The sequence below is a fragment of the Paramisgurnus dabryanus genome, chromosome 8 (genome assembly GCF_030506205.2).
Source record: "Paramisgurnus dabryanus chromosome 8, PD_genome_1.1, whole genome shotgun sequence".
In the NCBI taxonomy this organism is placed as follows: domain Eukaryota; kingdom Metazoa; phylum Chordata; class Actinopteri; order Cypriniformes; family Cobitidae; genus Paramisgurnus; species Paramisgurnus dabryanus.
The window spans coordinates 21,062,336-21,079,852 of record NC_133344.1 but is presented as its reverse complement, the minus strand read 5'-3'; the positions used below and the strand labels follow the sequence as shown (position 1 = coordinate 21,079,852).

Genomic DNA, 17,517 nt, shown 5'->3' with positions numbered 1-17,517 from the left:
TTCCCAAATGTGAAACTGAACCACAAAGAGACATATAAAATATAGAAATACAATGAATTAATGAATGATATAATAAAATATAGAAATATAATAATGAATAAATGAATAAAAAACAATAATGTAATAATAAAAATGATAATAATGAAATTGATAATGATAAAATAATATTAAATAATCAAACAATAATTAAATGGATAATAACTAATGATTATAAAATGATTATGATGATTATGTAAATAAATGATAAAACATAAAAAAACACAATAATAAACACATTCTGCACGTGAGGATCTAAGGTAGGATCCTTCAAGAGAGAGAGAGAAGATGCTGTTGAAATGTATTAGTATTCAGTCAGAGCCTTACAGCCTGCAGAGCAAATTGATTACTACATTGTACCTGTTCTTGGTGTCACAGCTTCGTAAGAAGGTAAGATCGTATACTGTACAGTATATCAGCATGGGGATGGCAGATATATCTCTTGGCATACTGTCGTTACTCAAGGTTTCTGCAGGATAGTGCTTTTTTCTTTTTCACTTAATATTATTCAGTGAAATCTTATATGTATAACTTTTTGTCATTTTTTGTTTCATCCTTTTGAAATGTTTAAGGATTTTTATGTTGTTCATTGTAAAGGTACTAAATAGTACCTTATTCGAAAAGTGTTTTCAATCGTGCATACTCACTTCACGTCAGTTTTATTTTACATGGAGCCTTATGGCGGCTGACATTTTGGCTGGATTTACACTGCAAATCTTGATGCCCAGTTCCGGTTTTTTTTTTAAAGCAACTTAAATGCTATATCAGCATTTACACTAAACATTTGAAAAAACAATTCAAGGTAGACTAATGCCGCTTTTTCATTGCATAGTACCCCACGGTTTGGTTTAGTTTGGGTCGTGTCAGCTTACTTTTGGGTTTTTTTCCACTGGGTGCAGTATGTAGTACCCAATACTTTTTTTATAACCAGCTTGGTTGGGGTTCCAAGCGACCCGAGCTGATACCAAAATGTGACGCAAAAACACTGTAGATCACTGATTGGTCTGAGAGAATCATCACTACCAGCGTCATCGCTGTAATGTAAAAGATTAGCTTTACCTTCATGCTAGCTTGCGCTGTCTCGAGCAAACATGTTGTCATCTTTGCTCTGCTATAAGTTCCTAAACTCCCTTTTGGCGATGAAAAACACCAACAGGTTAAGAATCAGGGACACCATAACAGTTTATTTCCAGATTTGCAGTTTGTGGCGACACATTCGCGACGCGCACGTCTGCATATATGCTTAAATGCAACTTAAATGAGGCTCAGCGGAGCGCGTCGACTGACACCACGGGTGTTTGAACAGAAACTGTCATGTGAGACAGAGGTAGTAATAAACGCGATGTTCAAACATCTATTTGTGGTGGCCAATTTTAATTTTTGGCGGACTGAGAAATAAAATAAATGTATGGGAATTTACAACGACGCTCTCACTTGTATGATCACACAGCAGTAGGCAGCGCAAATATAACGACACGCCTATAATCCCTCCCGCTGCAAAGTGTTACTAAACTCAATGGAAAGCTAACCAAGCCAAAGCGAGTTAAGCTGACCCGACCTGACCCAAACCAAACTGTGGGGTACTATGCAATGGAAAAGCACCAATACTGACCGCGACCACCTTAAACCACAGAGAAAGTCAAATGTTGCGATATTATACAAGATTATAAAGCTTAATTTGTGTAACAAGACCTAAAATCTCAACATTACTCCGCTAAGTGGAGCCGTCATCCTCCATTGCGCTGCTAAGAAGAGTCATGTGATCGCAGGTGGTATGCACCCGAGTTGACGTCATTTGCCAGTGACGCATTTTTAGTGACGCACAAAACGTCTTTACATGGGAATATCCAATCTGTCCACTTACATTGTTGATGGGAGAATATCGGAATATTTACTGCTTACGCATTCGTGGGTCATATCCCATATGTGCCACATGAGGGATTCAGTTACTTCAAACGTGCAATGTAGCGTCCTTTGAGATCGCTTAATGGAGTAACTTTTATAAAACAAAATCTATAATAAACAAAAAATCACATAGACAAACATAACTATATTAAACTTTTAGGACATTGTGTAATGAGACCAAATAATGTAACCCAATTGAAGTACCCCTCCATTTTTATAATTTTGTAGTCAAGATGTCAAAAAGAAAACATTGGCAAAGGAACACAGAACACATAGCCTGAAATAAACCCCACATTGCCAGTAACTTCAAATGACATCACGTCCTGGAAAAAGTGGAAGCTGTCTGTTTTGGATGAGGACATTGCTTTGCTATCTCTGTAGACACAAACAGATGATGTGAGGGTCATGACGCACATGTTGACCTCTTATTTGACCCCTAATGCACCCGTGTAGGACTTTAATGATAAAAGTACTACTTGGTCCCCCATCATTTGGACATTGGCATAACTTACAGTCCACTGGTATACTGCGCTCTAGTCTCCACCATGTGACTACTTCTGTTTATTTTGAAGTTGTCATGTGCACTTCTTGTATTTAACTTGGTTTGCCAAAGTACAGTGGCACTTTACAATACTGGCAATAGATATGCTGTACTTGGATAGTGTTGTTTACGTAGTGACTGGCACAAACTACTGTTCTGATAAACATGATCTGTTGAGTTAGGGCAGAGGGTAGTTGACTTGTATAAAACGCAGTTTTTCTGTATTAACCTTGAAAAAGTTAGATCACAACTAGTTAAAAGAGAGCCAAAAGCTTGATTTAAAGAAATAGTTCACCTAAAATTCCTTCACCTTCATGTCTTCATTTGACATTGTTATATTGCCACAAGTCTTTTACAGCCATTTGACAGCTTTATGTGAGAAACACAGTGAAAATTATTCCCTAATGCACTTTAAATGTTTTGAGCTATTATCAAGGTCTGCTTTATGGGTGTGGACCAATTCCCACCATGACGTTCCCGAGCAATTGTCAATCCCGGAAACTAAGCCATTTACTACAGTCAATTAAGAGTACAAATATTTAGTTTGTCCTCTTTTCCTGGTTGTGAGCAGTAATTACATTTTATCTTGGCAAGCTTAAGTAGTTCCTCAGTATGTCATTTGTTTTTTAAAGGGAACTGCTGACTGTATATAGACAAAGATACATGTTTATTCTGAAGTTAAAGATGAACCTTCATTGCATTCCCTAAGTGTTCCTGTTACCGTTATGCTGCTGTCAAAAATTTACAATCCCAAGGTCAAGACCGTAACTTGTTACTACGTAACTTTGGAATTATGTTTTGAGTCATGTGATGGTAGATGCAGAGATCACAATATAGTTAAGATTGGCTTGCTTTATGCACACTGGCATCTCCCTGTGCTCATGTGAAAGGGCAGCTCATCCTAATGTAGGTCAACCTCATGCTTTTACTAGGATTCAGAGATACCGCTTGGCAAAGCCCTAACTACGGGGTGTGCCCCAGCTGGGAAACGTCAATGCGTGATTGCCCATAAGTAGGTCACAGTGACCTAGTTCGAGTTGTGCGTGGCCCTGATTGACCGAGTCAACCGATGCTATCTTAGGAATTTGTTGTGTTGTTTGCTTGCCATTGTATGTGATTAGAGGATAACAACAGCATATTGTGTGTCGCAGTGTTGCGCATCCATCTCCAAGGTTCTTTTTTACGCCAAGAACGCATCAGCAAAGCAACCTGCCAGACGCCGAATTAAGCATACATTGCAAGGGCAGGATTGTCGCTTTTTATTAAGACCTAATGCTTTGTATGGACGCCAGCTGTTGAATCAACTCAAACGGCCTCGACGGAGTGAGTTTGACCTTGACTTCAAACAGGGCATGCAGCAGGTTTTGCTCCTTTTGCCTCATCATGCATTTTAAATAGCCTAAATGGATTACAGTTTCTGGACTGTGGATGTAATTTATGATCTGGTGTTTTTTTGGTCGGGTCAATTAATCTTCTACCTTGCAGTTGAGAAATGAAGGATCCACTCCAGATATCAAAGTCTCTTCATTTATATCAGGACACTCTTTTTTTCTCCTGGAGTTACTTATTCAGGAGTGTCTTTATCCTGGATGGTTGACGGTGATAATTTTGTGACGACAAAACCCTGAGCAGACCGAACAGACTTGTACACAAGTAGATACTAAGATATAATCTCTGACAAAGCTCACTCCTGTCAGAGATTGGCTGTTTGCAAAGCTTTGATTGCAAAGCCCATAATAAAAATTTTTTTTTTAAGCTTAGTAATTTTGTCTTAAAATATCTGAAAAAAATCTTCAAAAAACACATTCAATCACATTGAAGTAAATACATTGTAACATTGTGTTTTTTGCATGCTCGTCCTATGCATACAATGTAGGTGAGGCTTTAAAAATCTGGCAGTGCACGTACAGTACGCGTGCACTCTTCTGATGACGAAAATTGCGTCGCACGCATTGTACGCGGACCCTTGCATAAGTGTACAAAATGGACCATGCTGTACTTCGGCCTTGAGCCAACAAGTTGCAGTAGCCTATTGGCAGAAGTAAATAGGATGAAGTGTTGTCATTATTCGCCCAAACCAATTACCTTCTCCCACTGATTGCAGGGTTCCTACAGGTCATGGAATTTCTGGAATATTATGTAATTTTAAGAGGTCTTTAAAAGTCAGGGAATTTATGTTTTTTATCCAAGTCATGGAATATCAGGGATTTTGTTTGTTACTTTAAATTCTAGTTTCTATTTATCAAAATGCAATACATTTGTTAACTTGTGACGTAAGGAATTTCTGGGTCCAAGCCTCCAATGACTACATTTTAAACAGCTGTTTACTGGCACTGTTTATTCATTTCATGCATTAAAGATAAATTTTTATGAACTCCCAGTGTACAGTACATTATCCAGGCACACGGCATCCCGGACATGGGTAATGGAAATTCAGCTTTTTAGTCGGTGAAAGTCGCACACCGGACGAGAAGTGCTGCGTCGCGTCTAGAATAACTCTGAGGTATCGTACACCCAAAGTGCACATTAAATAGCGCAAGCTTAGTCAAATAAATTCTAATTCAAAATGTCAAATATATGTTAGCAGCCAATGTTAATCGCTAAAGATTTGGGACAAATATGATGTTACTTATTATTTGACTATGTGAGTGGCGCTCTGTGGCGCGACAGGGATTTGAGCAGTGTCCAGAGTCACAGCGGACAGACGCTGCCAGTGTGCGTACATTCATTGAAAATAATGTGTTCTGTTTTTAGATTCATGGCGCTTCACGGCGCTTCTCGTCCGGTGTGTGACACCCTTTACAGTGGTAACCATGTGTTTAAAACATTAGATACAATGCTCAGCCAGGGACAAATTAACCTCCCAACATTTACCTCCCAACCAAGTCTCAGATAATGCATTCAATGAAATTACTTAACAACTTTTGTTTCACTACACATGCAGTGTATAACTCAACAAAGTATATAAGATTTAGATAAACATTAAATAGACTTAAGTAATAGAAATATGTAACATTATCTCAAACCTTGCCATGGCAAATCTGGCTCTATTATTTGGCCTCCACTACCTACTATATCCAAATATATCTGTGTCAAAACTACAGGTCCAAAATCACTCAAAATTTCAGTTGAAATATATATTAAAATGTAAATGCAAAATAAAATCTGGGCCCTTATTAGATTAGGAGAGGGACTTTGAGATATTATCCATTTATGATGTCATTGCACCACCACTATGAAACAACAGTTTGTTGTTTTAGGTGTCATTTGTCTATTTGACTTGACAGTTCTTCAAAAACAAGAATTTAATTTGCAGATAGTGCTGGTGTTCAGTCTGTGATACTGATTCATTATCTATGGTACCAAAAGGCCTAAACCAGTATTGTGTTTTGACCCATATACAATAACCCACAATTATATATCTATAATTACATTAACCTGTCCCACTTAATGCAAATATCTCACAGAAGAACACTACAAGACAAATAAATTCATATCATTACACAGATTTTCTGTTCCATATAAATATAAATTGTTTTATAATGATTTGTCACCAACATAACATTAAAATCAATTGTGTCTTCATTGTGTAATGTTGAGAAGGTCATTTCTAGCGTCCACCCTCTGTCAGCCCCAGCAAAGTGAAAACAGAGGTGCCAATTATCAGCCGAACAAATCAACCGTGTCCACTGACCTTCACTTTGACCACAGAGCTCGGCCAAGGTCAGCCGTACGTGTAGTCTTATTATTAAGTACTTGCAATTCTATTTAAAATAATGTGTAATTTTCCTGCAAAGTGCAGACATTATGATGACGCTGGATAATGTTTCTACTACTGTACCGAGAGATTCACGTGTGACTTTTACTATGCCTCGGTAGGGAGAAAAAATGTGTGGCGAGTACAGCGTTTAACAGGATGACGCATACGTGATAAATGTGTCATTCCACAAAGCCAATGGCACTTTGTGATCCAGAGGTGGTATATTTTGAGATAATGTAGTGAGAGCAACAGTGGTAACATGGGAGTGAAGGACTAAGGGTGCAGCATGTGGGTGTTTTGACACAGACTGCAGAGAAATACAGAGCACAGGTGTCTAATCTCAGGAAAATATAGATATTATTTAAACCTAAATAAACCTTTGACCTATGCCTCTTAAAAGAGCAAGCAACATTTAAGTACATGTTTCAATATCACAACTTATTATGTCAAATACCTTAATTGAATACATTAATTAATACATTTTTAACAATTATATATGTTAATATAAAAAATTAAAGTAACATCAAATATCTCAGATAACTCTGATTGCCATCTTTGGTTGTCTGAAAAGGTAGTGAGTTCTGCTGGCAATTTGGTGGATTTCGATCTCCAGGTTTTCTTGGCAAGATTTCTGTCAAACATTTAATCCTTTACTTTGATGTACTGTGCTTTCTTATTTTACCACGATATTTGTCAAATCAATCAAGTAGTCTTAAGAGATTTGTGTATTTAGTTCTAATGAGATTCTGCAGGCTTTCCATTTCTCATGCCTTTCTTCCATCTAGAGAGAAATGTTATGATGTTCGGAAAAATGTTAACTGTTAGAAACCAGCGTGATCTGTGGTCGAGTTTTCTTTTCCAGAATGCCCTCCAAACCTGTATGGGTCTTGATTGTGTAGTTGTGATTGGACAAAATGAGTGCCGATTAAATCCCTTTCAATGTGGGATTTAAAGCCTTAAAGATAGAGAAATTATTTTATGTCACTTTTATGTTATGTTTTGAAATTTTACATATTTTGTATTTTTACATGTTAAAGATTAATTTCCATTAGTGTATATGTGTACGAGTATGTGACTTCATTATTTTAATTCCACAATTTTCTCTCTTCTACAGGACTACCATCAACTAACCCCGTGGACAGAATTACTGGATGTAAATGGTGGTTATCATAATCCTGGAGCTTTGGAGTACACATCTTCTGCCATGAAATCTAGTGAGCCTGACTACACGATGATCCTGTACACTTTTTAACAGTCTTGCTTAGTCTCCCGAATGGAGGAATGGCCTGCGAAGATACATTAGGCCCTTTGTTTACATAAAAAAACAAAGTTTGGAAGCTGAAAACTGTAAAGTCTGTTGACAGCGAGTAACAGAACAATTTTCCCCTCTATTGTGGTAACCAACCATACAAGGGACTATAGTATTGAACATGACTCATGGGGAAGAGCCTGGCCCTGAAACGCACCAGGATTCTGCTGTATTAACATATCTGGAAGGCTTACTCATGCATCAGGTAGCAGGAGGACAGGGTGCCGCAGCAACACAAAGTGGCAGCCAGGAGCAGAGGAATAAAGAGGGGAGAGGGCATGCACAGTCTAATCACGGCACTCAACAGGAACAGAACCGGACAAATTCCCACTGTGGAGCTTCACAGCACCTCAGAAAGGCTCGTCTGCTTAGTTCAGAGGCTTGGACAGACAGTGAGAGTCAAAAGAGGTCAGCACCTCCTGTTGCACTCAATGGGCAAAATGAAGAGCGTCACAGTGGTCAGAATGGATCCTCTCTGGATAAAGGAGAGAGTACGCTGCTAGCCAGTTTGCTCCAATCGTTCAGTTCCCGACTTCAAAATGTGGCCCTGCCACAGCAGATTATCCAAGGCTTGAGGCCACAAGACACCTCCTGTCAAATAAGCAAGCCTTTACAAGAGGAAAGGCCAGATGGGCCTTGCCACCGACCTGCCTCAAGCCACCTTAAGGGGTTAGTAAGCAAGAGCAAAATGACTAACCACAGCAACAGTGTGCCTTATCAACGTAGACGATCTAGCCTGAAAGTTTCCGAAAGTTTTTCACAATCTCCTAAAGCCCTAAAGAGTAGTACACCTTCCCCATCCCCGGAATCTCTGTCTTGTACTGAACGCCTTAAAGCTGTGGCAAACCTGGTAAATATCAGATCAAGTCCTGCTCCATCGCCCAAACCGAGTGTTGCCTGCAGTCAGCTGGCTCTTTTGCTCTCCAGTGAAGCTCACCTGCAGCAGTACTCACGAGAGCATGCCCTAAAAGCCCAACTCTCTGGGCGATTGGCCAGTGAAAGACTTTCAGCCATGGCCACACAGCAAATTCAAGATAAGAAACAACCAGCCACTTCCGGTCAGACTCATGGGCTAAGCCTCTTACACAATCAGAATGGAATACCATCACAAATGTCGATAAGCTCCAGCAGTCAAAGTCCAAGCCTTGTTTCAGGGCAAAGAAGGGCAGAAGGTTCCATGCGAACAAGTGATCGCTTTAGGGAGCGTCGACCCTTTGAGAAACCGGGCAGACCTTCACAGAACTGCAGTAGTCTCCTTCTTCAACTTCTTAACAGTCACAACACATCACAGCAAATTAATGGACAGGGTCACTTGAAAGATGAACTCAGCACCTTTGGAACTCTAAGCTCTCCTCTTTTTTCAGACAGCGAGCACTCAAACCCTGACAGCAGTTTCACAAAAGACAGCAGTGATGCTGAGAGCACGTACTCTAGTTGCTCTCCTATTGATCTGTCTCTGAAGACAAGAATGCATATACAAACACCTGTATCTACTTCCTCCTCACCTGCACCGGAAAAGATCCCAGAGTGTTCATTAAACAGGTGGAAGCCTGATAGTCTACCTGTCAAAGTTAACATGGATCACAGGGAGGTGGATGCCTGTTCTGAGATGAAGCCTCATCATAAGGTCACTCTACTACAGTTGCTATTGGATCATAAAAATAACGAGAGGGTAAACAAAAGTCTGGATAATCCAGATTTGCAGCAATCTGTAATCCCTAATGTCACTAGCGCATTAACAAGTAGCCAAAGTGTTTTCAGTACAGCTAGGTGTAAGGAAACAAGTGAACTTAATTCACACTGTGGATTGAATTGTAGAAGTCCCAAACTCTTGCCAACATATGCTCAAAGTAGAGACTCAAATAGCAGTGTATCTCCGTATACTGTTTACGGGTCTCCCCATTCACAGTCTGTCCCCTTGGATCTTTGTAAAACTAAACAACCTTCAAGTGAAGTAAAAGAACCTGCCTTTAGTGCTAGTAAACTGTTACAGAATTTAGCTCAGTGTGGAAAACAAAACCCAACCATTTCTTCTCCTGTAAAGACACCTTTACCCCCCGTCAAACTCATGACCCAAGAAATGAAAGTTAACCATCCTACAACTTTACTGGAGCGGCTCACAGCACCAATTCAGAGAAATGACAAGTCATTGTGGGATGAGACGAAGACAAAAACTTTACCCGTGCCTGAGGCAGTTCAGCATGTCTCAGAGATTGAGAATCTGCTTGAAAGGCGTACAGTTTTACAGCTTCTTTTAGGGAATGCTCCTCCAAAAGAAAAATTAGGCAGTAAAAGAAAAAGAGATCATGGTAGGAGCAATGCCATAGACAAACAGACAAGTCAGGCAGTAGGCCAAAGTACATCAAATGAACCTTCTTTAGACATTTCAATCAAAACTGAGCCATTAGAAGAGGGTCAAACATTCAACTACATCAAGCATTGCCAGAATTTAGTAGGAGAGCCTGGAAAAAGCACCAGTTATAATTCCCATGGAAACATTAAGCAGGAACCACTTTCCCCAGAGGCTGCCCACGGAGATGGTATTCTTTGTCATCTCCTAAAAAAACGGGCCAACAAATCCCTTCTGCCAAACAAAGTAGATGACCTAAACAAGGGTTGTGTTAAAGAAGAATCAGTAGAATTCCAGGGACCAACAATCCCAAAAAAGCGAAAATTTTTAAAGGAACTAGAAGACAGTGATTCTTCAAGTCAGCATAATGGGGACTTGGAATGCTCTGGTGGGATAAACGACAACAGTGTTTGTTCTGCTGCTGGACATCAAGAGACCAGTGTCCCATCTAGTCCTCCAGAGGCAGACAGTCCACCCGCTAGGTTTCCACCATATGAGTCTAACGAAAATCGAGGTTTCAATGTTTTAAAGCAGCTGCTTCTTTCAGACAACTGCTTAAAGGAGTTGTCTCAGCCAAGGGGTACATTCAGTTCACCATCACATACTGTGCTTAATGGAAATACAATCAAGCAGCCGTGTAATGATGGCGAGGTCCAGAACTTTCACCAGAGCGTAAGCCCCAACAATGTTATTTTTAAAAGGCCAAGCATGCACAGACCAGAATCTCCCCATGTTACACAGCATGAACTCTCAAAGTCCAATATCGATTACACCACAATAAAAGATTTGAAGGGTGCTACAAGGATGGTTAACGAAGATGATCAGACACAAACGTATAAAGCAGACTTGCCTCGGTTTACCAAGACTAACCCTATTTTGTACTATATGCTCCAGAGGAGTAATGCACATCTAGTTAAAGAGGGCAAGGAGCTGGATGTAGGAACAGGACAAATTCAGACAAAGGTCAAGAACGGGTCCTCAGGTGATAGCGAGGCCTTTGAACTTTAAAACTAGAATTAACACTTGTAAGTTGTGACTCACCACGGCTAAACGGGTCTTTGAAGAAATGCTAGTTATGAGACTGTGAACCATCAGCTGTGCTTGGACTAGAAATGTGCTTCTCCTTGATTGATGCTTTGTTTTCCAATTGAGCCATCAAGCATTTTCTACTTTTTAATTTCAGTAACTTTGCAAAAATACCATGAAACCAAGCACTGCTTTATGGTTGTTTTCTTTCTCATGTTTTACCCGACAAAAGAAAACGTTTTTTATGAAAGGTGTGTGACAGATTTGCCCTCGTGTATTCGTAACAGTATCAGTTCCCACTCCATTTTCCACACATGGGTAGACGTTTGGCCTCAGGCAGCAAATTATGATGCACATGATGTATAAACAGATTGTGCCTCAGCATATGTGGGTAAATATTCTTTAATTTACAAGGTTGGAGCTGGAAAAAGAACCATATATTGTTACTTTATCTCTGCCAGAATGGTTTTAAATGTCACTATTTATACAAACACTCAAAGAAATGAAATCCGTTGCCTTTTCATAAAAAAAGAGAGGTTTGGGTTCTGGTAATATTTAAAAAAGATATTTGAATAACATGAATCCATCAGTATTAAAACATGCTATCTTGATATCTGTATGGTATGTGAAGTGTGTATTCTTTCTTATTGATGTTTTTTTTTTTCATTTCTCTCGCATTAAAAACAATGCGGTAATGTGCTTTTATTCTTTCTTCTGCTTCTTAGCATTTACTTCTTTCAAGATGGTAATTGATTTTTACGATACACCTAGAATATGATGAATGGACCTAATGAAAAAGTTACTACAAATGACTGCTTTTTGCTCATCTCTTTTGTATTCGTGTATTTATGAACAGGTCTTGGTATAAGCATGTGTCATATGATGTTTGTTATATTATGCGAGAGATTGTTGCATCGACTTGAGACAAATCAACCCCATCACAGCTGTCCATCACAATGAGAGGAGCGTTATTTAGGCCATTGCCACAAAAACATGTTTGCTAATGTGACGTTTTACAGTCTTACGTTAAACATGATAACATCATGTTATTTTTCGTTCACCTTAATAAACTATATTTATGTACATAGCATACTCTTTATGAAAGACGCTATTTTGTATGAATGAAAAGAGAAGCATTTTAGTTTTGAAATTTCTTAAAGAGACTTCAAAGTAAATGCCATGTAAAATATATGTACATACTATAGAGGATGATTTTCGTCCTTCTTTTGCATGTGTCTCCTGATGAAACTATGATAATCTGTTCTGCAATATCTTGTGTTATGTCGGATATTTAAGAGTACACTGCTGCCTGTTGCATGCAGATGCATGAGAAGGTTCCTATGTATTACTGGACATGGGAAAATTCAAAGTCTTAAACATATATAAATATATATATTTTGTCATGGAGCCCAATACATAAAATGTGATCTGTATGTTTGTCATGAGAAATAGACCGCTGGGCAAAAACGTTTGAACTTTTGAACAAATGTGCATATGAAGATATTTTGTTTTTACACAATTTTATTTTTTACAAGGAGAAAACCAAACAGGTAAACAATCATGTACTGTACAGTACACAGGTGGATAACGCTGAAGACCTACATCGGTTTTAATATTGTTTCCATGCATATTGAGTATAACTGTGTATCATTATTTCTAAAAATGCATTTCATTTGGGTGTTCACTTGCACAGATTTCGAATAAAGGTCTAAAATGCACAATCAGAACTGAGTGTTTGTTTCTTTGTCTCAGTTTAAGGGCCGGTAGGAAGCTGTAAAGTTGTTTTTTAAACTACTTTGTCCTACACGTAGCACGTCAAGTGATTTATGTCGGTAAAAAAATTATATACACATAACTAAAGTGAATTTACAAGCTTCAACAGGAAGTAGAAAGACGTGTTAGGAAGATCTGTTCGAACATGTCTGATATACATGAAAACATTTGGCTGACTAAACATTGCTGTTGACCTAATTTTTATCTGTTGGGCCCTGAGTCATAAACTTAATTCCTGTTGGTTGCGATGACATAAATGCGAGAGGAAGTGATTGGGTAGAAATGACCTTGTGTGCATCACCGGGGCCAACATCAAAACAGATCAGCGGTCTGTAAAAAGGTATACCAGAAGAAAGAGACTGTTTCTCACAAAACAACCTGCCTCAGGCCTACGATGTTGCTTGTTCTCCAGAAAGAGAGAAATCTTATTTTAACTTCTGCTCTCACATCCATATTTTAGTTTTTAAAGCTCAAAAACTACATGCAGACATTTCTATGTCATGAGGGGCTTTAACGCTCAAAGCTGGTAGAAGCATGCAAGCCTCCCTTTGAATATCATCGTTCTTTCATGATTTCCTCCAAAACTAGGTCATATAATATAGGCCTACCTCCTTTTATGTGTCAAAGTGAGGGGGTAGGGGGCCGGCTGAAGTGCGAGTTGATGGGATTAACTTGAGTCGTACGTGAGCGTGAATCAGAAATGCTTTTAGGGTTTGAAAGTATGTTAACATACCCAGAAATCAAATCTTTTACACTGCTTTAAATGTTAAAAGGCATAGTAAATGGCAGTCATCATTTTGCTTGTAAAAGACTGAAATGAGCGTGATATGTGCCACTTTTAGCAGCGCATTATTTCACATTTTCATAATCCTGTCAATATTCATGTTGGCTTTTGTTCACTGAATTTGGAAGCAAAGCTTTCTATCATTTGCATTAGCGGTTAGTCAAACCCACAACTTCCAGTTTGGGAAAAAAATTTAATTTCTGGCCAATCCTTTCCCAAATAATTTATTTTACATGGTTTTAAATATTATTTGACACAAAATTCATTTTACCTGCCTGTTTAAGACGTACTTTGACATATAAATTGACATATAATGCTGGGTTATTTTTTACCCATATTTAACCCAACCAATGGTTTAAATAAACATATAAAATGACCATAACTGAGTCAGCCACATGTTAAAACAACCATTTTCATTTTGGGCTAAAACAACCCAGCATTGGTTAATTATTTTATAACCCAATGGTTAGGTTTGTCTCTTTTTGACCCAACCATGGGTTTAAAGTAACCCATCATTTTTAAACCACTTGGGTTTGTCCTAATTTAACCCAAACATGCATTGAAACAACCCAACTTTTTTTTTAAAGTGGACATATCATGAAAATCTGACTTTTTTCCATGGTTAAGTGCTTTAATTGGGTCCCCAGTGCTTCTATCAACATAGAAAATGTGATAATGAACGACCCAGTATCTTAGTTTTGGTAAACCATTCTCTGCAAGCATGTGGAAAATAAGTCATTGAAATGTGGCTCCCCTTGTGATGTCAGAAGGGGATAATACCACCCCTTAATCTGCACTATCCAACCACGACACTGCCATTTAGTGCAGAGATCAGCTCATTTGCATTTAAAGGACACACCAAAAACGGCACATTTTTGCTCACACCTACAAAGTGGCAATTTTAACATGCAATAATAAATTATCTTAATGGTATTTGCCCTGCTAAAATTTTCACTGGCCCCACTAAAAAAATGATCAGTGTCTGTCACATAATTATACATACAGACATACAGCTACAGGCAGAAAATATATTTAAGTGACTTAGAGTGAAGCACTGGCCCAATTGGGCAAGTGACAATACTGTTTCGTAGCCCGAGCGTCTCTCACACTTCCCCCAGGCCAACGGGCAGTCCTTAATGTTGAGCCCTGCATATGCACAGTGGGGACACCAAAGACTTATTTTACAGCTTAAAAAGTCTTGTGAAATGTCCCTTTCAAGTGTAGCGTTAAACAATGCACTTTTGTGCACCTCAGGCAGCTGTACATGATGTGCCCTTTCTAAATATATAGCCATGACCAAAATTCTGCGATAGATTATGGTGGCGACACATTTTACCCCACTCTGCTTAGCTCGAACAGCTGAAAGATAATGTCGGGAGAGTGTGTAAAACAGCGGTGTCGCTGATAAAGCGGAGGACACTCCTTTACATTCCTGCTGAGTTTCTTTTACAGATCCTCTCCCTCGTAATTGGACAAGAGCTTGCGTGCATTTTTGATGGATCAAGGAAAGTTGCACAGTTGGCATGAATTCGCTGATGTGGAACAATACATATAAAGTGTGCTCTGCTTGGCTGATGATAGCTAATGACCCTTGTGCTTAAACTGGAAATTCTAAATCATACCTGTGATTTATGGCTCTATGACATTCACACTTGGAATACAGCATCCTGGCTCCCTTACAGCCCAAGCTAGTCTACAGCTTGCAACCTTAAGCATAGGGCTTTAGTGTATGCCTCTGTGCATTAAGTCTCTCATCATTTGTATCACATTTCTGGCTATTTCTGCCACAATATGATGTACAAATTTAGAAATCATTTCACTTCATTTTCTTTTATGTGTTAAGGAGAAAATGTGCGTGGGAGAGATAGATCATGCATATTGCATGTTTGATAAAAAAAGCCATAAAAGGGATTTCATGTGACCCAGTTATGCCAATGGAAATGACAGGAATATATAAAGAGCTCAAATGCAAAACCGATAGATTAGGGTAACCATACGCACCATTTTCTCCGGGACGCGTCCTGCCAGGATTTCAGGTGTGTCTTCCGGAAGTCATATTTGTCTACTGCATACGTTATTAATTTAGTTTTTTCCAAATTTAAGGGGAAAATTTTCATTACCGCAACGTGTCCATGACTGGATTTGGGTTCTTTGACATGGAAATATTTATAATGAATACATTTAAAAAAAATAAAAAGCTTCAGTGCATGTTATACTATAAACATTTACAGTAAAGAAATATGTGGTATTTGGTGATCATTGGTAAATGTAAAGACAATAATAAGGAATATAAATGTGTCCAAGACCAATTTTCTCATCCTCTGCAACAATTTTGAATCATTGTTTAAGCCCTCAAGGAACTAACATTTTCAAAAAAAAAATAAGAAATTTGTTGTAAGGGACATAATTGACTGTGACACTCAAGATGGCTACCAGGTAAGCAGTTCTTATTTTTTCTCTCCAGAAATTTTGTTTGTCATAGTACCTAGACAAACTTTTTAGTTCTCATTACCAAAACATGAGTTTGTGAATGCATATATTTAATGTAATATCATGTTGGGGTATGATCATTTTTGATAATGATGATTAAAAAAAATGTAAATAATTCTATAGGAAATATTTTTTAAATCCTCTAAAAATAATGGTTATAGTAAGTTCAGACCTTAATCTTATATGTGCAAAAAATTGGTTTCAAGGGACACTTTCTAAGTCTGGGGACCACCCAAATGTGAGGACATGCACTGAAAAAAATTATTTATTCTATTAACTCCTTTTTTTTAAAGTAAGTGGTCGCAATCAGTTTATTTAAGCTACATTTAAACAACAAAAAAAAAAAAATAGACAAAACCAAAAACTTTTCTTTAAATGTAGCTTAAATAAATCAATTGCGACCACTTAACTTAAAAAATTTTGTAGATTGAATGAATATTTTTTTTTTCAGTGTATGCGGTCGACAAATACGACTTCCGGAAGACGCACCCGAAATCCTGGCACGTATGGTCAACCTCTACTACATGCCACCTCTGCTAAAAATTAGATAATGGTATTGAGCGAATGTTCTCAGCATGTATTATACATCAAATACTTTCGCTTCAAATCAGCTTAATCCCGGCCTCAGGCCATTTTAGAAATACTGGTTTGTTGGCAGAATCTGTAAAACACCATGACAAGTTTCAGCAAAGGCGTCCACAGAAGAAGATTTGGATGAACGTTGGTGCGCATATGTATATCAGGACATGGACCAAATTTTGAGCCTTTTACCTTAATTCAGAAAGGGCAGTGAAGAGTAACTTTTCATAGATGTGGATTTTCTAGATGGTCTAACCTTTTTCTAGGAACCCCTTGAAAAAGAGATGGTGCATCTCGAGGAGCTATCCTTAAAACACGCTGTTTCTGCATTTCTGATGTCAATCTGGACTACCTATAGAGTAGTACTACATCATTCAAATCTCCAAAGAGTCTTTCGTTTTATCAGATTATAAAAGACAGATCAGCTCTAGTGATTCTTTCCGATAACGTACCAAAAAATTCGAAAGGATGAGTCACGAACTGCGGGAGGAGCGAGTCACGAGTCATGCAACATTTTATACCATAACTTATTATTCCCTACATGTTCGTGTCATTTATATTATATGCACTTACGCACAGATTTCCAAGATAACACGGAAGTCTGTTTTACCGCATGCAACTCATGACCCGGTTGGGACTTGTCAATGAAATGCAGCGGTAAACAAACACACACACAAAACTTGCTGCTACCCCGGATAAACAAACTATATCCATGGTTTCCATAATGCTGGCTTACTTCTCCTTACATCCAAAAACACACTTCTTCTTTCATGCCATTGTCAAGTCTTGATATAAAACAAAGCTGTCATGTGAAGTGATGCCTGTGACTTCTAGTGTCCTCGGTCTCCCGCTGATTGACGTGTTGGCGTGAGGAAGTGCCATTAAAGAGAAGTGATACGTAAGGCTTACCCCTGATACATCAGCTGGACACGTATTCGAAAAAAAACGTTCCATAACTTGTACA

At 38.5% G+C, this 17,517-nt stretch overlaps 1 protein-coding gene across 1 annotated transcript in view; it reads left to right on the top strand.

Moving 5' to 3' along the window:
- Nucleotides 1-12,654, top strand: part of nrip1a (nuclear receptor interacting protein 1a) — a 44,276-nt gene extending 31,622 nt beyond the window's left edge. The window contains exon 2 of the mRNA XM_065280917.2: nucleotides 7,357-12,654. Coding sequence (XP_065136989.1) covers nucleotides 7,673-10,909 — 3,237 coding nt within the window. The 5' untranslated portion in view covers nucleotides 7,357-7,672 and the 3' untranslated portion in view covers nucleotides 10,910-12,654. The remainder of the gene's footprint in view (nucleotides 1-7,356) is intronic.
- Nucleotides 12,655-17,517: the final 4,863 nt, after the last annotated feature.